General features: G+C 42.5%; 3 protein-coding genes across 5 annotated transcripts; 2 read left to right on the plus strand and 1 right to left on the minus strand.

Annotated features, from left to right (window-relative positions):
• Positions 1-143: 143 nt before the first annotated feature.
• xkrx (XK related X-linked) lies at positions 144-10,270 on the minus strand. The gene is made up of 3 exons (XM_040120497.1): positions 9,355-10,270; positions 2,837-3,096; positions 144-1,933 (listed from the first exon to the last, which is right to left on the minus strand). Exons 1-3 carry the CDS (start codon positions 9,708-9,710, stop codon positions 1,065-1,067), a joined length of 1,485 nt encoding a protein of 494 aa, XP_039976431.1. The 5' UTR covers positions 9,711-10,270; the 3' UTR covers positions 144-1,064.
• On the plus strand, positions 10,248-19,919 carry arl13a (ADP-ribosylation factor-like 13A). Of its 3 annotated transcripts, none has more exons than XM_040120498.1 (10): positions 10,248-10,325; positions 16,225-16,341; positions 16,993-17,063; positions 17,156-17,408; positions 17,550-17,655; positions 17,833-18,038; positions 18,163-18,271; positions 18,822-19,092; positions 19,180-19,296; positions 19,409-19,919. In XM_040120498.1, exons 1-10 carry the CDS (start codon positions 10,264-10,266, stop codon positions 19,462-19,464), a joined length of 1,368 nt encoding a protein of 455 aa, XP_039976432.1. In that variant the 5' UTR covers positions 10,248-10,263; the 3' UTR covers positions 19,465-19,919. The 3 variants fall into 3 exon arrangements, with proteins under 3 accessions (XP_039976432.1, XP_039976434.1, XP_039976433.1); XM_040120500.1 differs by lacking the exon at positions 10,248-10,325 and adding an exon at positions 10,455-10,564; XM_040120499.1 differs by lacking the exon at positions 10,248-10,325 and adding an exon at positions 14,653-14,679.
• A 1,887-nt stretch (positions 19,920-21,806) lies between these two features.
• On the plus strand, positions 21,807-24,360 carry tmem35 (transmembrane protein 35). Its single transcript, XM_040120502.1, has 2 exons — positions 21,807-22,016; positions 22,916-24,360. Exons 1-2 carry the CDS (start codon positions 21,897-21,899, stop codon positions 23,279-23,281), a joined length of 486 nt encoding a protein of 161 aa, XP_039976436.1. The 5' UTR covers positions 21,807-21,896; the 3' UTR covers positions 23,282-24,360.
• The last annotated feature ends 1,460 nt before the right edge of the window (positions 24,361-25,820 follow it).

A 25,820-nucleotide genomic window follows, 5' to 3' on the forward strand; every position in this document is an offset into this window, starting at 1 on the left:
AATGAGGAAGTTCCTGTTTCGCCATTCAGGAAGTTTTCCGTCTGCTGGCCGGTGACGCAACCAGGTTTAATGGGAGAAATAACGTTTTATTGGACGTGTGGGAGCCATGTGTTATTTCTATATGAAGGAAAGGCAAGAATGGGTGTTTGCACATCAGATTATTTTTATTGGAGTTTCAAGTAATACAGCAGGAGTCAAGGCACTGAACGAACAGTGACAAAACATTAAAAATAAGCAAAATGTGAAAGCACTTCAGTTATGTAGAGCCTTTTATTATTATTATTATTAAAGGACACATGCCTGATATTACCTAAAGGTTTTTGTAAGTATTTCAACTGAATAATTCACTTTTCGTGGCTATTTATAAAACTAAAACCTGTTTCCGTTTTTTTTTTTTCAAGTCAAGGCAACCAGACCGGACAATGAACAACACACGGCATTCATCACAGCAGGTTTATACAGTTGGAATGAGGAAGATAAATTCTTCTTGTAACCTGTTCTTGTCCTCCCTCGGTTTTATTTATTTATTTATTTATTTATTTATATATTTCTTGTCTGTATAGTGCAGATGCAAACCTGTGCAAAAGGGGCCTTTCATGGTGTGAAAACCTCCAAGAGGAGGTAAACTGGGTGCGTCCCGGTCGGTCTTTCGGGCACTTCGGACACACCTGGCACGTTTCCCCACACACCTGGCTCAGTCCTGTACCCGACCCCCTGCTCCTCTCTCAAGGCAGCCTTTGTGCATCACTGCATATCTGGACGTGTGACATTCTTTGGTAAAACCAGGGCCCCGCGGTGCCCTAAAGACATCGGGAGTTAACCTAAATCCCTCTCAGAACCATGAACGGGTCAAGCTTTGTGCACTGAAGAGAAAAGTCAAAAGTTTGTTCTGTAACAAATCACCTTGCCTACTCGCAAAAAACAAAATCATCCTGGTTTTTGTAAAACTGCTTGAGGCCTCGTGCCCCCTACATCGCCAGCGTCACGCCTCGCTATTCCCAGGATGCATTTCTACATTAGAGAACTTCAGCTCTGTTAACATAAATCCTCAGATAGCCCCCCTCTCAGGCTGCTTCCATCATGTCTTCAACAATAGCAGTCTCCCGAACCCCCAGCTGACCGGTGAGGTCGAGGGGTTGGGAATTTTGCGATTCCAGCAGCTCCAGCGGCTCCTCCGGCACCAGCACCATGGTGGCTGCAGTGGAGTACGAGGGCGGCGGCGGCTTCCCTCGCCTCCCCCTCCCTCCCCGACTCCCTATACGACAGCAGACACAGTGCAGGCAGTCGTGCACGTTGTACTTGAAGAGGCGTCTGCAGGGGTGGCAGAACTGATAGAAGAGCAGCATGAAGAGCACAGCCAGGCTGTAGCAGATCAGCAGCTGGACGCACAGCAGCAGGGCGCACACGTACTCGTAGAAGTCCGACTTGAAGTAGTACCAGAGCGTGATGAGGAGGAAATTCTCAACGAAGCGTCCGCAGTAGTAGATGGCCAGGCGGCCCCAGCGCTGCTTCCTCTCGATGAGCTCTCGGTGGGAGAGGTCCAGCTGCACTGCCGACCAGCAGAAGACGTTGATGCAGGCGTAGAGCAGCGTGAACATGCACAGCACCACCGTGGTGCCCAGCTTCGAGAAGTTTTTCTCCACGTTCTCCGTCAGCGAGCCTTTCCTGGCCCAGAACTCAGCCCAAGGGAGGAAGAAGAAAAAGAGCAGGTTAGCCAGGCCCACAAGGATAACCCAGTGTGTGAGCGCCGTGCTGAAGAGAACCAGAGTGGAGATCCGGGTGGCAATCTCCAAACCCCTCCACAGGATCATGCACAGGTAGGCTGCAGGACGCAGCCGCACCTTGTAGTCGTCGTATCTGATCTGGATGGCCAGAACGCTGCACACCACAGCCCCGTATACGACGGAGATCAGGGTGATGATCATCAGAGCCACTGTGAACGCAGACAGAAGTCACGTGTCACCCGTCAATAATGTTAACAGCAGCACATCACTGCGCATTCAAAGACAGGTCGTTACTAAAGCCGGCCTGTGTAATTCTGCTGAGCTGTGGCTACTGTGAAAGGTGAATGCTAAAAACATCGAGTAACAGTCCCACAAGAAGCCGGTGACCCGACTGAGCTCTAACATCCTACATACAACGATATCTATCTAAAGTTTGTCAACATAAGCCACCAGACCAAGTAACAATGTAGCAGCAAAAGCGCTGAATGTTCAATTGTTTTATTCGTAAGAGGGAGAATGTGTCGTTTTCCCTTTTGAAATTTACACACTTTCGCTTTGAGGATCTTGAGTTGAAAAACTCTCAACTCTCATAATTCAGTGTAAGACGATCAAATGTAAAACCGTGGGAAGCAAAAGTAGTTCAGGTAAGAAAAGTAACCTCTTCCTGCCTGTGTTACACTAGTGTTTCAGTTTACTATGACACAGATCTCCCCACAAATCTCCAATCTGATAATGACAAAGTAAAAAAACAAACAAAAACAACTCTGTACACATTGGCTTCTTGATAACTGCAGAGAGAAAAAAAACGTTTTAACTAGGTTATATGAGGTTATTCAAAATCTTTCAACCTCGACTTAACTGCTTTTACATACACTGCAAAAACTGGCAGTGACATTTACTTTTATTTGTACAGTATTCATTCAAAAGGATGAGTCAGTGTCTTTAAAGGAAGCTAACCTCACAGAATTTAATATTTTAATCAGCTGTAGAGCTATTTCAAGCTTGCCAAAAACTTGAATTCAGGATGTAACACTGTCAAGTGGAGATTTTTTTATAAGGATACACATATAATGGCTCAGTAGCCTTAACCTTAACCACTCGATCATCCTTACATCTCAAAGGTAGGATGTATTTCTCCTGGATGGTGGCGTACAGCTGGAGGGTCAGTTGAGGCGTGGAGCCCAGAAACGCCTGAATGACCGCCGTGCGTTTGAAGGCGTTCCTGTGGGTGGCCAGGTTGCGCTCCGACTGGCCAATCTCCCATTCCATGGGCGTCCCCTCCCCTTTCTTTAGACTGATCTTCCTGGAGATGGTGACGTAAGGCTCCTCCTTTTTACCCGCCTTGAAATAGACCACGAGAGCCTCGAAACACCTGGGGAGGCGAGAGCGGAAGGAGTGAGAGTGGAGTGATGTTTTCACACTGGTAGAGGGCAGTGCAGTGCTATTTTTAAGTCACAGCACACAAGACTGGATGTTAGGTTGTATTGTGTCTTTAACATCAACAAATAATCATCATAATGAATATGTAAGAGCAACATAGTCCACAGAGCAAACAAATAAGTAGAATCAGTATCAGGCGTAAAATGTCAGCAGTTCGTTGTTGCATCTAGTTTTCAGTCTTGGAACTGAAAATGAGATGTTTGTTTGTTTGTTTATCATGGACACAACACTGATCTCGGAAAAGTTGTCCCATGTGAGAGGTCCATCATAAACAGACCTTTCGTTGTAAACCGCAGCTGAACAAACACGAGAGCTGTGATGAGGCTCCACCAGAGGGCAGCCGGAAGAAAGAAATCACAGTTCCCTGCGGCCTGGATGATTGAACTGAAAATCTGTGGGTGTGGTTCTTTTAACATTTGCAAGGTAAACACTCTCTGTGTGCGGACACGGGGGGAAATCTATACCATTCATGAGGAGGGAGACGGGTTTTTCCACCTTCGGAGCTGAAAAAAAAGGTTCTGTACAAGAGGTACAAAGAGGAAAGTGTTTGAATCCTCAACAAGTACGGGGGACAGTCAAAACCTGAGTTATTAAAATCATTTCAGAACCAAATACTCAAGCTGCAGCAAGGAAACTCTCTAAACTGGAAGTGCAAGGTTTGCACCTGCCAGCAACAAAATGAGAGCATTATAAACCCCTGAATAACGTAAGATAATGTAAGATAAAATGTAGCTCACAGCGCTGCACATCTGCGTTCAACACACAAACCCAGCTCTCTGAGGATTCCCACAGCTACACTCAATCTCACATCACTGTGCTGGAATGTTATCCTTTTACTTCGAAATCTCCAACTTTGGACATAAAACGTAGCGGCTCAGGAAATCCCACACGAATCTGCTCACCCACGATTCAGCTATGTGCTGTCCTGACCCCGCAGCGTCAGCAGACAGATATTTTCAGACACTGTTGCTGCAGCTGCCGCTTGCTGTACTTTTTCCTTACAGTGCAAATACGGCACAGTGCCAAGCTTCCACACCGATCCCTGAAACCGCGTTTGGCCCCGACGTTAGAGGCTGGCTTGGGAAATCTTATTATTTGCGAGCGGGGCTCTTATCTCTACACAAGCACACACACACTCACACACACACGCCCTCAGAGTATATTCACTCCCAGACTGTTAAGTCACAGGCGCTCGGCTTTATTGTACAAGGTTTACAACAGAGCAACAGAGAAGTCACCAAAAGCCGATTTACGGACAACCTTTCCCAGGGAGCTCTGCGAGCACAGCGAGCCAGCGTGCACTTAGGATTCAGTGAAGCGACTGGGAGGCAGACTGGATTTCACTTAGGGGAAGAAAAAAAAAACAGCATTACTAATGAATGCATTAGCCAAGAGAATCAATACAGTATTCTGACTTCCAAGGCAGTGTCTCATGGAGGAAACGCATGGGCAGCTGCTCTGTATTTGCAGTTTAAACATGCAATCGGTTCCCTCAGTGTGACAACAGCAGTACAGTGTCTCAATCAAACTGAGTGAAGATGTCAAAAGACTCCTGTGACAACTGACACTCTCTGACTTATGGGCGGGCAGAGCATTCAGGAAATTCTTTCAACAGCTCTTTAGCAAGATCATCCTGTTTTGGTCTCTCGGGATTACCCCACGAGGGTCATCACGCTCACTAACACGGCCTCGTCGGGCTGTGGAGGGTTTGTCAGACACTTAAGAGACGCAAAACAAGAAGCTCTGCGTGCTGAGACGGCTCCGAGCCGGCGGAGTAATTAAGCAGTTTCTGTCCCTGCTTTGGGAGCGGGATCTTATACTTAAGGAAACAAGTCAAGACAAGGTCCAGCCTGCAGCACATAACCCGACCGTCCTTCTCACATCGGCTGCATGTCTTCTGTTAGACTCCAACACAACCAAAACAAGGTTGATATGCAGTTCTCTGTGCAAAATGTGAATTTCAGTTCCCCTTTTGATAGCACACATGGTATGTTTGGTTGTGAAGCCAGAAGATCAGCCATTACAACACCCCTTAGTCATACAGGAAAACTCCCATCTGAGCCAAGACGGAGCAGAGGGGATTTGTTTGCAGCGGCGCAGCATGGAATAAGAAGAGCTGGAAATGAGACGGAGGAGCAGAAACAGAACAGAATTAACGATAATGTAATAACAATCCCACACGTTGCCTCCTGGCTGCATTGAAAGCATGCATCAGAGACGTTCCAGCTCAGTGCAACTGCAAGAAGATGACGCGGCAAATATTGTTGCAAAGCAGCCAGATTGTTGCGGTTGTTTTAATATCACTGGCGTGAGCGGAGCATTCCGAGGTGGAAGGAGACGTGTGCAGGATCATAAACCAGTCTGCGCACCGTAGCTGACAGATGCAGCTGCTTTTGCTTTTAGGCGATCACCCCCTCCCCAGCAGGACAGTCCTTGATAGTTTGCTTTCTCTTGTTTGCTGTCAGGGATGGAAAAAACAAAAATAAAACTGGCATGGATTTAAAGTGCAGTCACTTTCCATGCATCTTCCACTGGATGTCTGCTTCTCGTCATTGTGCTTGTAAATCTTCCTACTTATCTGATGAACCTCAGTCACTGGCTTCTTGTGGGGACTGTTACTCGACGTTTTAGCATCGTCTGCCAGCAGCTTCCTGGCTGCTCCAGTTTAGTTTCCCCTTTGTTTCCATTTCAGGCAATGTCCTATTATTTTACCCCTATTTGTATATTAGAAACATATTACGATGGTGTTCATTTTCCATGTTAAGTGCTACCAGATGCTAGATATTAATTGCATGAATTAAGGCTTTTATTTTAATGAATGAACAGCGGGCAAGTCAAGGGCAAATCCTTGACTCTGATTGGCTCTCAGAAGTACAAGACGACATTTATCAAGCGACTTACCCCTACTCACAGCAAAGTGTAAAAGGCTCTTTTAAGAGCAACTCTCAACTGATCACATAGAGACGGAATAACCAATCAGAGTTATGGATTGACCCTACAGCTGCCATATTGTACATACTTAAAAAAAAAGATCCTTATACTTTATTCAGTGATTATTCTGCAAAAACATACAAACTTAAGAACATTTTTGGGTCAAGAGAAGTTTGATAGATAGTTTTTATTACTATGTTTTTGAGTTGGAATAAAAATGACTTTTTACGTTATACTTTTAGCAGTTTGATGATTACGGGCCCCGATCTCGTCATCCTCTGGCCCCTCCTCTTGAAAATAAAAAGTCACACGTCAGACTGTCGTCAATAAACATCCGCCACCACTGCCGCCGCTCCACGAGTTCCTCATATCAAAAATGTGACATGAACAGTAATGCATTCTTAAAACAACACTGTTAAGCTAGAGACCACATGGGGATCTGGAAAACTACATGCAAACTGAAATGTTGATACTGCTTTCAGGCAACACTTGAGTATGAGACAGACTCCAGAGCTGCAGGGGGTCTATCTTACCCCTGCGTGTGGCTTTATCTCTGTGTTAATAAATAATTATAGACCTGTGGCTTAAACCCCCAATACCACGACCTTGGTATTCAACTATGTATTCAACTGATCTATTCCAGATGCACCGAAAGCTGAGCCACAAATGAAGTTATGTATATGCCCTTTTAGCAAGACCTCCTCCTGCAAAGCATCCATCCTGTGGCAAAGTAACCTGCAACTGAAAAGAAGGTTCAGTTTCTTGCCCTGTAGAAAGAACACACCCTTCAGTTAGCTCTGCCCCCGGTGCTGCGAATTCAGAGCTGCACCTCTAGGCGCTGTGTTGACAAACCGCAGTGAGAAGGTATCAAGTGTAGAACTGAACTTCAGACGTCTTAAGCGGGAGTGTACGTCTACGTCTTCCTGCATGAGTCATGATCCGTCAAGCAGGACTCTCAGCTGAGATCAGCTGACACTGAGGTGCGAGATGGCAGTGTGCAAAACAAACACCTCCCTGAAGCAGAGCGGAGAACTTCAGAGACTTTTCCTTTAGACGTACACATATTTTCTACTTTTCCAAAATGTGCTGATTCATCTCATTTGCATTGCCACTCCTTTGATTTCCAGAAATAAATCAAGCCGTGTTATTTCTAGAAGTCTTTCCGGCAACATCTCCCACCTCCATCTGACCTCACTCCTCCTGATCCAGCCAGGCCCGACCGGCCTGCAGCACCAAGGCCTTTGGGTGCCATAATCCTCAGATGAGGTCATACAACTGAGTGGCGTACGAGCCATAAATGTGAAGGATGTGGTACGGGGGCGTGTGCCAGCTCTGCAGTGTCATCTGACAAACAGAGTCTAGACTGCAGGGGGTTCAGCTGGGATCCAGAGGATGTGACCACATCATGAAGGAGACTTCAAATTAAAAGAAGATGGGGATTATTGCAGGAATAGCTGCCTGTTTTGATGTCTAGCCCCATTCAACACTTCTGATAATGTGGGAGGTTGCTCTACACAGTGAACAGGCTCTCAACTTGCAGTGCGATTCAGTTAATGACTGGCAAATCTGCAATTCTCAGTTTGTGTAAAATTACTGGTTCAACCAAAGTCACCATGAACAAGAAAAAAAAAGCTGATGATTTCAAATGTCTTGTTTTGTTCGAACAAACGTCCAAAAACCCAAAGATATTCAGTTTAGGATGATATATGATAGAGAAAAACATCAGCTTCTCTCATTTGACAGGCTGGAATCAGATAATATTTGGCTATTTTTGCTTAATCGATTTTTCAAACTAGTCGCAGACTATTTTTTCTGTTCAACTAAATCGATTAATTATTTAAACTCTAGTCAGCTTCCTGCATTTTTTTTTTCTTTAGAAATAGCTCAGATCCAGAACGATAAAAATGCTGCAGTGTCATGTCAGCACTCAGAGATAACGGTAGCGCTTTTATGCACTCAACACAGCGTGCCAACTGGTAGCCCCAGCTCTGCAGATGGAAAGTGTAAACTGCGTTTCCACTAAGAAGAACAGGCAGATTACTAGAGATGAATCAATGAGATACAGTACATGAATAATAAATGTTTATAGGGACAGATGTCAAAAATTCAGTCAGTCACTTTGGAAAGATCAGAAAATAACTTGTATTTTTGCACGTTTTCGGTCATTTATTATAAATCAACAGGTCAGGAAAGTAAGTATGTACATTTAAAGTACTATACTTAAATAAGTCTTGAGGTACTTGAACTTGAATATTTCAGTTTTCTGTAACTTTTTTGCTTTTATTCCACTGCAATTCGGAGGCAAATGTTGTACTTTTTACTCTGAAACTTCAGTTACTCGGATTGATGTTAACAAAACTAAAAAATATAAATCGACAAATAAATTATAATGTTTTATTATAGGCTAAGATAAGACTTTATTGATCCCTGGGGAGGAACTCACAAGCTTCTCAGCAGTATATAACGAAAATGAAATGAGCCACACCTTTACCAGCTGCAACATTAAAGTGATGTGCATATTAATGCATTAATAATTATAATCTCATTGTCTGATATACAGTACAGTGCAAAAGGTTTAGGCACTTGTTTAGGTTCTTATCCAGCACATAATGCCATCAGGGAGGCGCCTGATTGGCCCCAAATTCATTCTGCGGCATGCAAACAACCAAAAAAGACACGACCGGAGTCACGGAGCACTGTCTTCAGAGACAAGAAAAACAAGGAGTCAACAGTGCAACAGATGGTCTGGCGCCCACATAGACCTGACCTCAACGACATGGAGTCAGTCTGGGATCACGCCAGGAGACAGGAAGCACTGAGACAGAAGAACTGTGGCAAGTTCTCCAAAATGCTCGGTACAACCGACCGGCCAAGCACCTTGAAAAACCGTGTGCAAGAGGAGGACTGGTGCTGTTTTAAAGACAAAGGGAGGTCACACCAAATACTGATTTGATGTAGGTTTTTTCGGTTATTCTGAAATGGGTCATCCTACATAAGGAGTACTTTTACTTTTGTGACTTAAGTATATTTTGGACTTGTAACAGAGTATTTCTACAGTGTGTTATCGCTACTTTTCCTTAGGTAAAAGATGTGAGTACTTCTTCCACCACTGCTACAAATCTAATTACAAACTGCTGCGGAAGGTAAACTCATCCAAATGTCTGAAAAGAATCTGGAAAATGACCGTCGTTTGTAGTAAATGATCATTTAACCTGCAAACCGGGACCATCCCCCCCGACCCGACGACCCCTTTGCCTACCTGATGACAGGCCCGAGCAGCAGCAGGTGCAGGAAGAGGACCAGAGGCCGGTCCCGACCCAGGTCCCTGTGAATGAACGTCAGCGTCAGCTGGATGAGCACTGCGGGCAGCAGCATGAAGGCGATGGTGAAGCCCATCCAGATGACATCGTCGGTCTTCTGGTACATGCTGCACAGCACGGCGGCCGTGACGAACTCGGCGCAGTAGAGCACGGTGGCCAGCACGACGCTGAGGGGAGGACGCACCCGGCTGTGGTTGACCACCAGCATGAGCCCGTTCCCCGCCACCGACGGGCACTCCTGCGGGTCTATGTCCGAGATCTCCCGCTCCTGCTCCTCCATGGCCACTTCGCACATGATTTTACTAAGTCTGACTTACACGCCGAGCGGCTGCGAGAAGTAGTTTCGGTGTCGCTAAGTGACGCTGACGTGAACTCGTCGTGCCGTACTGCGCTCCAAAAACATCACTTTTGGGAAGTTATTCCTTTAATGCGCCGTCTCTCCCAACTTTCCGCCAAGCCGATCATTGCCGGCCTCTCATCGTGTTCCACTTTGCTGCTCGGCCGTGCTGCTGCTTTCCTTTTGTCGTCCCGCAGACCGTCGTCGTACGTGGCGACACCAGCCTGTGTGGCTCGTTTGAATCCAGGGGGGGAAACCGCCGCTCCGTCCGCCCACGGCGACCTCGGGAAAGTTCAGCCTCGCCACTCATTCAGTTCGGAACAGAAACTCGCCCGGGCGATCATCGTCCGGCCCCGGAGGTCGTGCGCCGACCGGAGGCCCTGAGCTCCGCTGTGTGTTGTTCCGTGCCAGAACGGGCCCCCGAAGGGGTTCGTCCGGCTGCAGGCTGCGGGAAGGGTGGGTTTCTCGGCGTCGGCCGCTCAGCTCGGCGGGTCGCGTTTCCAGCCCTTGAATGCAACGTCAATGCGATAGGTGCGTCAAGTCATCGAGGGAAGCCGAGCGATACCGGAAAAGGTGGGCGGGTGCTTTAAAAGTAAGAGAGATAAGAGACAAAGTTAAGACTGCTCATCCTGAAGAGAAGTAGCTGTGAAATCTGAGCCTCGGCACACACGACCTCGAAGGAAATAATGGACACCGCAGTCAAGTGCCAAGCCTCGGCTTCAATATGAGCGGGTTTACGCCAATATAGAAAAGCCCGTGTGGGAGTCATTGCCCTTTTAAACAAGCACTGCCCAAATGTTAGGGGTTAAAAGGTAATTTCACAGATACACAGATAGTAGGCTATAAATATACCACCCACACACACAAACAAACACACACACACACAGTACTGTGGAAAAGTCTGCGGCACTAAAAGAAAAGTGCAGATGCTTTCAAAAATAACGCATTCAAAGTTTTTTTGTTTTAAAAAAAAATTAATCTAGCAAGTAACTCAATATAAAGTGCAGTAAACGGGAAAAAAACTAAATCAAATCAATGCTGGGTGGGACCACCCTTTGCCCAGTTTTTCAAGGTACTCGGCAGGTGGGTTGTTCCAAGCATCTTGGAGAACTTGCCACAGTTCTCCAAGTTTCTACAGTAGTGGAATTTAACTAAGCACACTTACTCAAGTACGATTCTTAAGTACCATTATGAAGTACTTGTACTTTACTTCAGAAGGAAATATTGTACTTTTTACTCTGCTACATTTATTGGACGGCTTTAGTTACTAGTTATTTTGCAGGCTCACATTATTACCAAAATATAATTGAAAAAAAATTCTGTTGTATTATTGTACATTAAGCTACACAGCAGTATATAAAATAATTCAAATCAGTCCCACCTTTACCAGATGCAACATCAGAGTGATGTGCAATAAGTATAATCCAGCAATACCATATGTATTATTCGGAAATTGGTGCTTCTACTCAAGTACAAAAATGACTGCAGGACTTTTACTTGTAATAAAGTACATTACAAATAGTGCTTTTACTCAAGCAAAAGATCTGAGTACTTCTTCCATCAGCTGTAGAGTACAAAAGAAGGTGTCAGGTACAATGTTCCAAATTAAAAGCCCATTAAATAAACTGCACTGATAGGTGAATCTGGATTACTGTGTTACAAATATTACAAATTACATATATAGAAATCTACACTATTAATGGGAAATAGTAATATATAGGTATGTATATGTGGTATATTCAGAGGCCGTGTTGTTTTCAATTGAATTGAAGGGGACACCATCACCACCACTCTCTCTGGACTACTGTGGCCAAACTCACTGCTGCTGATACAGTAAGAAATTAGAGAATATAAAATACACTGTAGTTTTATTGCACACAGTTCCTATCCAAATGGAAGTGCTGTAGAGGCTGAGGAGAGGGGGGTCAGTTTCTCTGCGCTTCCATTTTTAGCTCCCACAAGCAGGGTGGACTGGGCCTTGTTATAGTGACCTACAGGCCTGTGAGTGAAGCAGCCACATGAACTGGTGCGGGTAAAAAAAAAACAAAAAACACACACACTCAATCGGCTATAACTGCAAGACTTGTGGCCTACCTAATATTTCCATTTCAAAACGGTTCTCTGTGTTGCCTAGTCAACATGACCTGTCACCTTAAATAAGTCCTGTCCTATTTTTACCGGACAAGAAAACTCCATTTCAGAAAGAGCTTTAATTTCCACCACAGTGGATGTAACTACAGAGGGAGATTTTCCCCTGCATTTCCCAGTGAACCGTGGCACAGTTTCAACACAGCTCACCCCAAACATCCCGACCTCTTCCTGTCTGATCAGATCTCATCTAAGTCAGTGACACGAGGCTGGCATTGTGAAGGGGCTCGACGCAGCCTGAGAAGGCTTGTCATTACTAATGCATGCGTTTGGTAGGAGGCAGGGGCGTGGGTCAGTGACTTCAGTCTGCCGAGGCTGTGTGCTCCGTTGAGACATGGGGAAGTGGAGGACGGAAACCTCATTACAGAGCACAGTATTACCAGCCAGCAGCTGGCGAGCTTAGCAGCGGGCTAGTTTAGCTTAGCATAAAGGCCGGGAAGCACGGGCGACCAGCTAGGCTGGCTCTGTCCAAGAGTGTGTCGAAAAGAAGTAACTTGGTTAACGTGCTTCGGTTTCTGTATGGATCAAGCAAACAAGTTGTAATATCTTAATCACTGAGCTTTAAAGGTGCTCATAGTCAGGTTTCTGTTACCTTTGGTCAGGGTCAGATTGGGGGTTTCCCTCTGTTTCCAGTCTTCATGCTAAGATAAGCTAACCCGCTCCCGGCTATAGCTTCCTATTTAGCTTACGGACATGAGAGTGGTAAGAGTCTTCTCATGTATAGGGCTGAAACTAACGATTTCTTTAATTATTGATTAATCATTTAGTCTATAAAATATCAGAAAATAGTGAAAAATGTCCGCCCCAGTTTCTCAGATACCATAATGATGTGTTCAGATGTCTTACGTGTTTTGGCCAACATTCCAAAACCCAAAGAAATTCTATTTACTCTCATATAAAACAGAAAAGCAGGAAATTTTCATATTTGAGAGGACTGAAACAGCAATATTTTGCCATTTGTGATTAAGAAATTTCTTTAACTATTATTTGACTGTCAAAATTAAAAAAAAAAAAAAAATCTCTTCCTTTAAAGATAGTTCAAAACAAATGGAGGACAAATTGATTATTTCTTCTCATCTAACTCCAGGCAAGACAGCCAAAAGTGTATTTCCCTATTCCTTCAATGTTTATATTTTATGGCAGAAGCTGTACAGTAGTATAACTGTAACTGCGATTGCAAAATCAGCAGTCAGGGGGTCTCTGAAACATGTTTGCAATGTGTAGAACAGGAGCAGATGGGGGTGTGGTCCTCAGCTGCTGCTGTTTTTCCTGTGTGTGTGTCCATGTGTGGGGGTGTTTGAGTGTCTGTCTGTGTGTGTGTGTGTGTTTGTGTGCGTGCGTATTTTTGTCAGTGTCAGCTGACGTAGGGCTGTGGTCAGAGTCCTGGATGAGTCTACTAGGCAGAGCCCTATTGGACATTGTTTTAATGACATAACGAGATAAGCCCTACACACACATACTGTATCTGTTCAGAATAGAGTTAACTGAGATTTATCTGAAGGGGAAATTCATCTTAGCTTGTCAAGGACTAGAACATAGGGGCTATTTATTATTTAAAGACTATACTGTATGATGCACAGCAGCCTCTGGCAGTGAAAGTAGATCCCGTGAATACTCGGCCACCTAGTGGCTAATTCTGCATTACAATATGTGTTGCACCGAATTACTGTATTAATGACCTTACATAATACTTTATGTTGATCCTCGGTAGGAGGCTGAGTAGGACATTGCCACGCTCTAGCTCCGTGCAAAGTAATTGTTTCTATGGTCCTTTATTCTTTATTTCTTTTTTTATCTTCTCAGTTCCTCATAAGTATTCTTCTTTTATGCTGCTGTGCTTTTTGAATAGCCTCATTACTTTGATATTCATTGAGGTCTCAATTCCTGGTTCCACATATAATGTTTAAGCTTATGGTTTAAGTGTTTTGTTTTGTATTGAAGCGGAGAGCTACTGCATACCATTGCCCTTACTAGGATAAATAAAACCGAACTGAATTCATTTTTAATTGAATTAAGTTGTAAATGTTAAAGCGGACCACTATTGTACCTTAAAATTCATTATATTTACAGTCAGATAATTATAGTTAGTGCTTAGAAAAGAAAGTTTGCATATTAGTCATCTTTTATGTAGAGCACTCTAAAATGTCTTAGTGTATAAAATGTGTTGTATAAGCTTGGCTGGTCAGAAATAATAATTTTTTTCCTATTACCCATGCTGAATAACATGGACATTATTATTTTTGAAATTATCCCCATGTCACAACCTGATCCAATCAAAATGTACCTCGCAAGAAAAAACAGGTCTATAGTAAGCCTTAGTTCCAACTATGCCTGTTAACCCATCCTACGTATATCGTAGTGTGACACCACTAGGCCATCATCATGGTTATTATGTCATCATCTCCAGGTGTGACTAAAGTTGTGCCGCCTAAATCCGTCCAAACGCTCTGCATGCTACAACCTTCAGACTTCAGCAGATAAAAAGGAGATCACGTCACGTCACAGATCACACCACAAGACACATTTAGTTCACCTGCACAGATATATGCACCTTCATTTTGGTCTAGTTAAAGAAGCACCTCGCCATCCAATGGGATCAGCCGCTGGCTCAGAGGACTCTGGGATTGGCTGAAATACAGACACAACATTTCCCAGGTTGCACCTCCCGCATGGGGTGACCGAAGGCTTAGTGTGAGCCTGATTAGTTTTGTAGCTGCTGGGTACAAGATGTTAGTAGAGACGAGCGCCCAAACAAATGCATGGACATAGACTTACTTCTGTAAGTATCCCTTGAATTTCTCCTAGTTTTTTAAAGTTTGAAAATTTTGCACCTTTCGGGCATAATTTAGCCAGTTATTGGTATCAGGTATTGGTCATTTAGTGCCCACTGAAATTAATATGCTTTGGTTAATCCACTGATTCCCTGCATTCTACTACCCATGTGCACTGTTCGCTAATTGTTTGTGGGTATTTAGACTGGCATGCTGATATGTGTTTTTTTTTTTTTAATAAGTTATTACAGATACATTGATAAAAATATTTTATTTGTATTAGTGATAAACACAAAGCAATCTCACGTAGACTAATTGTATAAAATCAACAAAATTTTCATGGCCACTTTTATTTCTACTTATTGGGATTTTGATTGTACTTTAAATCTTTGTGCAACTTTACTGGGTATTCTTTGCGTTTAATATTTCAGTTTCTGATTTTATTTATGCTTTCTGACATCACTAACATCAATTTATTTTTTATGTATACTTACTAAATATCAACCAAAACTACAAAAAAAAAGGTTTAAAACAAATAATCTTAGTAAACAGAATCACTAAAAAAATGCTTAAAGTGATAAAACTGGATATTTTGTACTGCAAAAACCATATCTGTTCAGTTATTGTGAGCAAACAGCATTCGTTAATCATTTTTCAAATCTCCTTAATAGATGCAAACACATAAACCTTTTACATTCAAACTTTCACAGCGCACACAACTTGTACATTGAGTCCTGGGAACAGGTGATATTGTGTTTTAAAAACACGTCTGATATTGACACTGTTATTCTAACATGCTATGAATGTCCAAAAATGCTGCTATTTTACATGTCTGTGCAAAAATACGCATCTCAAACATGGAAAACATCCTTACTTACACTATAGCGGAAAAGGTGTTTACCTCACTGTCATCTAAAGCAAAACAAATATAGGTCAGCTCGTTAACAACGCTGTAAAAGCGGACCAATCTAAACTGGCTTTAGCAGATTAAAGAACCTAAACAGATGCACTGGACAAAGGACTGACAGATCTGCAGTTTTTTTTAGCGCATGGCCCGACTACTGCAGATACACCTGCCATGTGTGTATTATAAGACCTGAGAGAACTACTCATAGATCCCTGGGCATGGAAGAAAGCTTGTACTGGGCTCACACATCATCAGACTGTATTATACAGACCAATGTCAAAACTGGTTACTGAGAAAAATCCAAGGAAATATTTATGTTAGTAGCACAACTGACAACATCGTTACTGTCCTTATTATCGACTGCTGAGAAGAACTTCTTCTGTTTTGGTTCTGGTTGAATATTAATCCAACAGTGGAGAAAAAGCTTTGAAATTAAAGTCAGCTAAAGAATGCGAGACTACAGTTTATTTTAAATTCTGAGGAGGTAGAGAGAGACACTTGGCAGTCACAGCACTCCCTGGATGTCCAACCACCTGTAAAAGTATCCTAAGCCCACAGGAGACAGACACAAAGCATGGCCCCTGGTGACTCAACTGGCCGTGTAAGGTATGAGTGAGTCGAACTAAGGTTGACCGTCTGTTTGCAGGTACCAGTTCCAGAGAAGATGGTGGCCTCTGTGCTCACCTTGCTCACCTCATGTAAACATGTTCAACCTGATGAGCAACTGCTGCACCTGGGTATCCAAAATACAGGAGCCGATCAGGTGAAAATTTAAATGTTAAGATACTTGAAAAATGCAGATTGAAATGCAAGAGTCTAAAAACAAAAAAACAAAAAAAGTAATAAAATAAATAGTTTTTTTTGTCTTTTAATTAAAAAAAAAATCCTTTGGTATTTAGGAATTAAATGTATTTGTATGGTCATGTACAGTTCACTGATGCAACAGGACAGGATTTCTGGTTATTGCTACAATTTGCAACTGTCAGTTACACTCAGTCGCCAATTTATAAAGGTGCGCCTGTACAGTGAAATGTTATTCCAGTACAACAGCGCTCCCATAACATCCGTCTTTACAAAGCACATAGTGTTCAGTTTTTGTTGACTTTGGCAGAAATGTGTAAATTCTGTTAAATGTTTATTATTGTTATACTGTACGTTTGTTTATTTAAAAACAACTGCAAAACCCCAGACCACCAACCAACCAACCAACCAACCAACCAACCAACCAAACAACCAACCAAACAAACAACCAAAACCTGAACATTATAGGCATCATAAAAGTAGACTTTCTGGCAGAACAGTTATATTGGATAGCATTACATTGTACAGGTGTACCCAATAAAGTGGCCACTAAGTAAAAAGCTATATGTGGCTTCTTTAACTCAAATTCCGTACTGTATATACTTCTCCCCAGGAGAGTGACCATTCTTGTGGTTGGTCTTGACAAAGCAGGAAAAACATCGTCTATCAGAGGGATGTTAAGAGGTAATTCAACAGTAACTTTAACACTGGTTTCCTCGCGTATAATGAAAATATGACAGATAGCTAACCTGTACTTTACGATGTGTCTTCTTCAGTCCCCCATGGTGTGGAAGCAGGACCCACCCATGGCTGCGTACGAAATGAGCTGAGAGTTGAGAACTACCTGGTCACCCTGCTGGATGTGGGAGGATCAGCGGAGTCGAGAGGGGCCTGGAGGGAGCTCTCCGCAGAAGCCCACGGGATCATCTTTGTGGTGGACTCCAGTGACAGGCCGAGGATAAAGGAGGTCAAGGAGGTCCTGGCTGACCTGCTGAGACAACCAAGAGTGGCAGGAAAACCCATATTAGTGTAAATATATTCAACTTCATATCGGAATTTTAAATCTGATCTAACATAATTTGCTGTGCAAACAGTGCTCTCTGGTGGCTAATGAGAAAACATACAGAAACGACTGACTCAGTCCTCTGCTGACACTTTTTTCTGTTCTAGGTTGGCAAACAAACAGGACAAAATGAACGCTTTTCTGGGAAGTGAGCTGATTGAGATTCTGTCTCTTGAGAAGCTGGTCAACCAGAGCCGCTCTCTGTGCCATATTGTGAGTAATGCTCCAAAAGCCACTAATGCAAACTGAACAAAAACGAATCTCTTGTAAATACTTAAACTAGAGTATGTATGGCAGCCACACCTCCTGCCAGAGAGGCACAAATCTGTAAAGAAGCAGGGAGACCGACACTTTAGACATGCAGACGAACTGCTGTCTTTCTGCCGTTAGGAGCCTTGTTCAGCCTTAATGGACCTGCGACGCTGGTCGGACAGAAAGACTCTACGAGGTCTTCGCTGGCTGCTTCGTGCTGTTTGTCTGGATTATCCTGAGCTGTGTACCCGTGTAACCCAGGACAGCAAGAGGCCTCTGGAGCCAAGGGAGAGGGAGAAGAATGGGAAAACAGAGAAAGTTCGCAAAAAAACCAAGGTGGAACGGTAAGAAAGGCCTTTATGTTCAGAGAATCCACAGCTCAAATACTATACAGGTCAACACAATCTTGTACACAACGAAATTAGAGCTACCCACTGACCTTTCATGCTAAATATCTTCTCACCTCAGAATGCGATCCAGCAAGTCAGATCTTCGACAGGTTCATCGGCCCAAAGACAAGGGAAAAAAGACCAAGGGTGAAGGAAAGCTTCAACCCATTCGAAACATGCTGCAGAAGGTCAGGGGAACATCTTGCATCCTTTTCTACAGGCATAGTACACTGTTATGAAATGATGTCTGTCTTCACGTTGTCAGTGTTCTAATATGGTGACTTGTTGGCACAAATTCATTCACTCTTACTGGGGCTGACACTGATGATTATTTTTGTTATGGATTACTCCGACGATTATTTTCTTGAGTAACCAATTAGTCCCTTGGAAAACAGTGTCCATACCGGTTTTTCAGTCTAAAACCCAGAGATATTCAGTTCACAATCAAATTGGACTCATAAAACCAGCAAATATTCACACTTGAGAAGCTGGATCCAGACTATTTCAGTATTTTTTCTTAAAAAAATGACTCGATATGATCAGTCAATTATGAAAATTGTTACAGATTAATTCTCTATCTATGGACTAATTAATTAATCGTTGGAGCTTTATACCTTACCCGCCTCTTACCCTAACTTGGGTCTCTATCTCACCCTCTTTCCAACAGTCGTGCCAATAGTTATTGGCACTGTTACATTAAATAAATAAACGGTGACTTAAACTCACGTCTTTTCCCAGGAGTCCACGCTGAAAAAGAAGCTGAAGACCAAGAAGAAGAAGAAGCCGGTTAAGACCAAGGAAGGTGAAAAAGATCGAGATAAAGCAAATGAACAGGAGGAGGAAGACGAGGGTGACGGTAATGAAGGAGAACAAGAAAACTCCGGTCATAGAGAGAAAGCCAGCAGTGCCCTGATCCCCCCCAAAAGAGGCGAAATGAAACGCAAAACACAGGTGAAAGAGGAGACTCTGGACATGCCAGAATCACCGGACAACGAGAAGCCGCTGAAAGGTTGTAATCAGTTATTAATGGCCTCTAATTTTTGTTTATTGACTGTTTAAGAATGGAAATCTAACATTTCTTTTAATATACGTCTAGCTAAAGGGGAAAAGAAGAAGAAGAAGAAAGTTGTTAAAGTAAAAAGGAAGAACAAGATCAACACAGAGGAGATGCTCGAAGCTTACTCTCAACCTGTGGACCTTTCTGCGACCTTTGGTGAGCCTCATCCACTTCTTCCATCCACCAATGAAATGCAATAACACTTTGGACTCTTAAAAATGATGAAATCCAGACGTTTGTTTAAAAAGATGACCCTGTCTCCTGATAGATCTTTACCGAAAAGCAATACTGGCTCTGAAGGAACGTCAGGATCAGGGACAGTGAGAGTGAGTCCTGGTTGTGTCCTGCCACCTGAGTGTGAGGATTTGGTCCACAGCAGTAGTATACGACACACTACATCACTTCACAAACTCTCCTACCTTTTTCTCACCAGGGGAAAGACACAGATTCTGACTGCTATGTCGTTATCACTTTCCATAGACTATCAATTCAGACCTGATCCCTGAACCTTTGGAGTGAAACTGCAAATTCCAATGTGTAGTGAAGGGCAGGTCTGCATTAAGATGTAATCATAGAAAAATAACATTGATAAAATAACTTTGAAAAAAATAAATCAAAAAACAAACGTGTGCTTGGCCAAAACGTTAATGGAGGTTTTGTTTGTATAAATCTTTGCAGTTTTGATTGTAAAAGAAACATGATTTTTGAACTGAATCCTTTTTTTAAATGATTATTTGAGCAATTTTCCAGCAATGAACCGTGCGCTGAGCACGGGGACATAGATGAAGTGATGAACAGATCTATGAAATTGTATAATAAACATTTTGTCACTACTTGCGCGGCATGTCTCGTGTGTTTACATTACAGCGGCAGCAGGTATTGTTATAAAAGCAAACAGATTATTTGTGCTACGAGTTATTTAGATGCAAACATCTAACACAGACAACAGATGAAGAACAGGATTGTTTATCTGAATTTATACTCAGATGCGATGGGCTCTGTTTTTTTTTCCCCTTCCCTTTTTGACATTACATAATTATTCTGTCAGATCTGAGCCCCCCCTCATGGCAGCCTTCCAGTCATCTTGTCCGTCTTCCAAAATCCACAATATTTCTGGAAAAACTCTGTATTTGCCCAGATGGGTATTAACTGCCACAGCTTCTGGGCTTGGCAGAGGGATGTTGGAGTTTCATCAATATTGATTGTACTGTCCCAGACTTTAGCAATGAAAAAAACTGTTGACTTGACTAAAGATAAGCATAACGTCTGTGGTTTGTTGAGTGAGTGGCACATTTGGTAAAGTTCTGCTGAAGCTTTAATTGTTTAAGTGAAGCTTTAAGCTCCATTACTCGCTGGTGAATTTCTGACCTTACTTTTCATCATGTACGAGATTTCCACCTCCTATAGCATCACTAAAATTCCATCAATAATATTTAAATATACATACGTAAGCGTATGGTTTTACATGTCATTTGTGGAGTGTCCTTTTGAAATGTAACATGTAACAGGAAAACAACAGAATTCTATCAGAAAAGCACATTTCCAGTTTGTTCAGGGTTTGTTAGGCTATTAAAACGAGTACAAAACTCAATAGGATGAGATATAAGCTGGGACTTATCAGGGGAATATGAATGAGTCCTTAAGCTAAAGGAATGTGGCTGGTGAGCAGGCGTAAATCTCCTTTTACACTGAACAGAGATGGCCCTTGTCTTAAAAAAAAAAAAATTCTATTCGGGGCTTCATTTATTTAGAGCCACAGCTGCTAAGGGTGATTTCTGTCTACATAGTGTTATTAATGAAGAAATAATTTCATGTTTTTTTGTTTTTTTAGGACCCCAAATGCCACCTGGGTAAGAGCCATCAAAAGCTTAAGCCAGGCTACGTTCATACTTCTAAATATTGCAGACTTTTATTTCACTGAAATGTGCAAAAACTGCTAGCTGAGTTTTTGTTGCGCTGCTTTGAGACATACTGGCAATCTGGCACAATTGGGAATAAAATCTGTGTCATTTTATTTATTTTATTTTTTTAAAGTTTTTCTGTGCTAGAGCAACACCTGGTCCCATTTGCTTTGCGTGCTGTGCTAGTTATAAACTAGCTCTGCTTCATCCAACTATGACAGGAAAACTACGCTTTTACATTAATGCATGAGTAATGTTGATATAATATATAATGGTGTGACAGTCCCAGAGGCTATTTTTTTGCATTGAGTACCTTTACTCTCGGTACTTTAAGTACATCTTAATGATTATATTTACATACTTTGACTTAAGTAACATTTTTCATTTTTATTTTTAGTGTCGTATTAGTGCTTTTGCTTAAGTAAAGGATGTGAATACTTATTCCACCACTGCAAAATCACTTCATATTGTGCTTTAATTGTGCATATTACCGAGCAAATTTTACAGAGCGAGCCTCCACCTGCCCGGGCCCCTGGGGTTATGGGGCCTCAGCCTGGCTGCCCCCCCCCCTTGAGAGTGTAGAGACGATGTCGTGTAGTTATAGGAGCCCAAACTACATCATGCTATTGACGGGTGAAGTGAACGTGTAAGGCTGTGCTCGAGCTGTGGATACGTTCCCGCCAAGGCTGCTCTGCTGGATGCGGCGCAGAGAGGGGTCCAACGCGTCGCCATTTTTTTTTTTTTTTTTTGTGCTTCATCCAGAAGCCCATCCCCCTGGTGCATCTTCACCGGGAACCCCTCCGACTTTCATTCGGTAAAGTGGGAAGCGCCCGGCTGCGTGCTCGCTACGGAGACATGGCCTCACCAAGGACGATAACCATCGTGGCCCTCTCTTTCGCCCTGGGTTTGTTTTTCGTGTTCATGGGCACCATTAAGCTCACCCCGAGACTAAGCAAAGACGCATACAGTGAAATGGTGAGTAAATGTGAACGATGAACTGTGGGGGGTGGGTGGGGAGGCCATTGTTCCGTGTTGGCTGCAGACGAGAAGGGCTCTCGGGCTCGAATAATTATGTGAAGATGATGCTGACCTAAATAAGAAAGAGTACGGAAAATGAACGCCTTAGATGCCGACTCGCTCCTCTCATCTGCCCGTGTGAAGCTTCATCTTCCCAGTGGATAATCCCGTATCTAAAATGTCAAGACCCGCTGCATTGCCTGTAATACAGTTATTACACGGGTTAGGCCCTTTATGTTTGAGGGTAAACCTTTAAAATGTTGTGCTATTAAAGCAGGTGACAGCCACGAATCAGTGTGGTTACATAAAACAAGGAGAAAGGTGCCTGCCAGTAGCTAGTAAACCCTGAAACATGAATGAACATTGAATGATTGAATGCATCTTCCTCTCTTAACACACGCTATAATTTAGCTTAAAGACGCAAACATCTGCCGGATAAATAACAGATTTGTCAGTCACAGCCGGCTCTTCGCAGCCTATATATATATATATATAATTTTTTTTTTTTTTTTTTAAGCTGCCAAGCCTCTCGTTTAATATGAAGAGCAACTTAACAGCTAAAGAGCAATGGCGGCGCATTCGAGCAAATTCTGTGAGCTGCACCTGCAGACGATAGCTGGCATGCAAAACCCTGACTAACATGCTGGGAGGATTTTTTTTTCTTTTCTTATCCTGTTAAGTTTTATAGGTTTTCTTGAGGCTGAAGATGAATTCCGCCGCCACTATGATGAAATTAAAGCACTTGACCTGAGAGTGTTGCTCAAACGGCCTTCACTAAAAGACACCCACGAGTGTTTGTATGACCTTCGTTAAATCCTGGAGATGTTTAAAAAGATCTCTGTACTTTTTCCTTGCAGAAAAGGGCGTACAAGAGCTACGCCAAGGCACTGCCAGGCCTGAAAAGGATTGGGATCAGCTCAGTCCTGCTTCGTAAGATCATTGGCTCTCTGGAGGTGGGCTGCGGCGTGGTGCTCACCCTCGTGCCGGGCAGGCCGAAGGACGTGGCCAACTTCTTGCTGCTGCTGGTCATGCTGGCTGTCCTGTTCTTCCACCAGCTAGTGGGAGACCCCCTGAAACGCTACGCCCACGCCCTCGTCTTTGGTATTCTGCTCACCTGCCGGCTGCTTATTGCCCGCCAGAGTGATGACCGGCCGGAGAGAGAGGACAGCAGAGAGGAACAGCACTTGAATGACCAGGAAAAGAACAAGGTCAAGCGGTCTTAAGATCCTCTTCCACTTTGGTCCGAGCCGCAGCAAAGGGAACCGGGTGCGCCTCTATGGATTGTAGTAATTCCATTTTTGAAGGAAGCAGTCACTCCCAGTAATAAAAGCCCTCACACGTCCCGTTTCATCCAGCTGGCTGACTGATTACTCTCACCCACTTCTCTGCACTCTTAATGTGAAACTGAGAACTCCTGATCAATACATCCTCTACATAACCGTGGACAATCATACCTGTGGAAACTCTGAGCTCAGCTCATTGTCACAATAATCACTCCCTTTTCCCTATTTATTTCAGTCCTACACTATGCTAAACGTGTTTGTGCTTTTACTTGAGTATGGATTTCATTTATGTTCCAATTTGATTTGAGAATGCTCTTTTTCATGAAAGAATCTTTGTAGCTTGTTTTTCTAATTTGTTTTTATACTGTAGGTAGGACAGAGTGATAATTTATGAATTTCAGTAGTTCAAGCATGTTTCATTTGGTCAAGACAATAGAACATAAACCAAAAGAAGCACTGTTGAAGGAATTTTGTACTAATTATACATCAACTAGTATTACATATCCACAGTACTTATTTTGGTGCAGTGTCACCAGAAAAGCTATTTTAGAAAGAAGAAATATATCAATCCTCATTCATTTTTCATCTCAGTAGATTTTTACAGAAGTACGCATGAAATCCTTTCTCCTGCAGTAAAATAAGCTGAATAGCCTTTTTCTCCTTCCAGTTCAGTTATCACAGTGAAGTTGTTTAGCTTGAAAGACAGCAGGTGCTGCCTCAGGTGTCTGCTGCTAGCTTGTCCAGCAGAACATAACCAAATCAAAAAAGTCTTTTTGCCTGTGAAAAATTGAATTTTACCTTTTGTAATTCACAGTTAGGGTCTTAAACTTATCCACTGTCTCTTAAAGGTTCTGCTCATCCATTTGGTTTTATTTATTTTTTTCTCTTTGGGGATGAAAACTCAGTTGAAAATGCTGTGAGTTTTGAGATTCACAATATTTCTGTAAATGATATACTTAAAATAAAGAATTGGAGGTAAGATTGACTAAATATTGTTTGTTTATTAGCAGTGTTGCATTTCATTCAGTCATAGTTAATAATTAGCCCTACCTTAAATTTTTAAACATGGGTGCTGTTGTGGGATTTTTGTGTTGTAATGTTGTTCGCTCGGTCTCTGTCAAGGTAATTCTCTCATATTAGCGCATTCCTTCATTTTAACAAAGTTTCAGGGGCCCAGCAATGCAGTGCTTGTCTTCATGCCCTGTAAGGGATTTGTTGCCTATTGTTGCCTATTTTATTATCCATCCGTTTTGTGAACAAATAATAGAAATCGTAGCATGTAGAATGAAATTCATGTAGTTATGAGGAAAGTACCCTGATTAAAATTGATTTTATTTCGTAAATATACTTTTTGCTATAAAGGAAAAAGGGATGGAAAAACAAAAAAACGAAACAGAGGGAAACCCATTCCTAATCATGACCCTATGTGGGCAGAAAAGAACCAGGCCCCAACACTGAGGGGTGACTCAGACACAAGGGTCTTTCTGATAGGTCTTTTGCCCTCAAGACAAAATGGAGTTATTTCCCTGGCTCCTCACCCTAAGCATGAACACTGGACTTGAGGTCAGTTACAGATACAGCTTAGAGTTTGGGGGGAAAATTGGGGGGGGGGGGCAGTATCCTGCCTTTAAAGTTATGTATTTTGCTCCGCCAAAGAAGTATTTGTCATTGTGGTGTTTGTAGAACAGCTGGACCAATATGAAAACATATTGGTAAATAGAGCAACAGGTACATTTTTACAGAGAATGCATCCTCCTCCAGTTCCCATCTCTGTCCCCTGTCTTAGTTTTCAATCATAGTAAGCTGAATATTTCTGGGTTGTGGTCTGTTGTTCAGACAACACGAGACATTTGAATATGTTAACATGGGCTTGTGATGGACATTTCCACTGTTTTCTTCCATTTTATAGACCGAGCTATTAAGTAATCATTTGAGAAAATAATCAATACATTAATCGATAATAGAAATAATTGTTAGTTGCAGCCCTAGAGATTTCTGCCCCCAGTGAAACTGAGATTAATGGAATTTAATTTCTGGTGAAAAAAATACATTAAAAAAATTCAGAACTAACCTATTTTCACAGATAGTGTTCACGGTATTGTGAATAATTCACAGACCTCAATGTGAACAGTTACTACTTAAAAATTTGTGCCTGTGAAAACTGTTGATACTAAGGTCTGGGGATAATCCAGAGTGATGAGGACAGTTGCTGAACATTTTAAATGTCATATTTCAGTGTACGACTGTGGCACCTGCTCATTTCATTTCACGGAATTTTTTATTTTTTCAAATCACTTCCGTGTACACTTCCAACACCAGATTTTACACAAAATATAAGCTACAATCTGAAACAACATAATAGACATTTCATGATCGAAAAGGAATAGGCAGAAGAAAAAAAAAAAAATCCTACATTACATGCCTCCTCAAATAACATAAGTGATCTCCCACACGTGGTCTGCCGCTGCTTTTAACGTTT

The sequence above is a fragment of the Xiphias gladius genome, chromosome 23 (genome assembly GCF_016859285.1).
Source record: "Xiphias gladius isolate SHS-SW01 ecotype Sanya breed wild chromosome 23, ASM1685928v1, whole genome shotgun sequence".
Taxonomy (NCBI): domain Eukaryota; kingdom Metazoa; phylum Chordata; class Actinopteri; order Istiophoriformes; family Xiphiidae; genus Xiphias; species Xiphias gladius.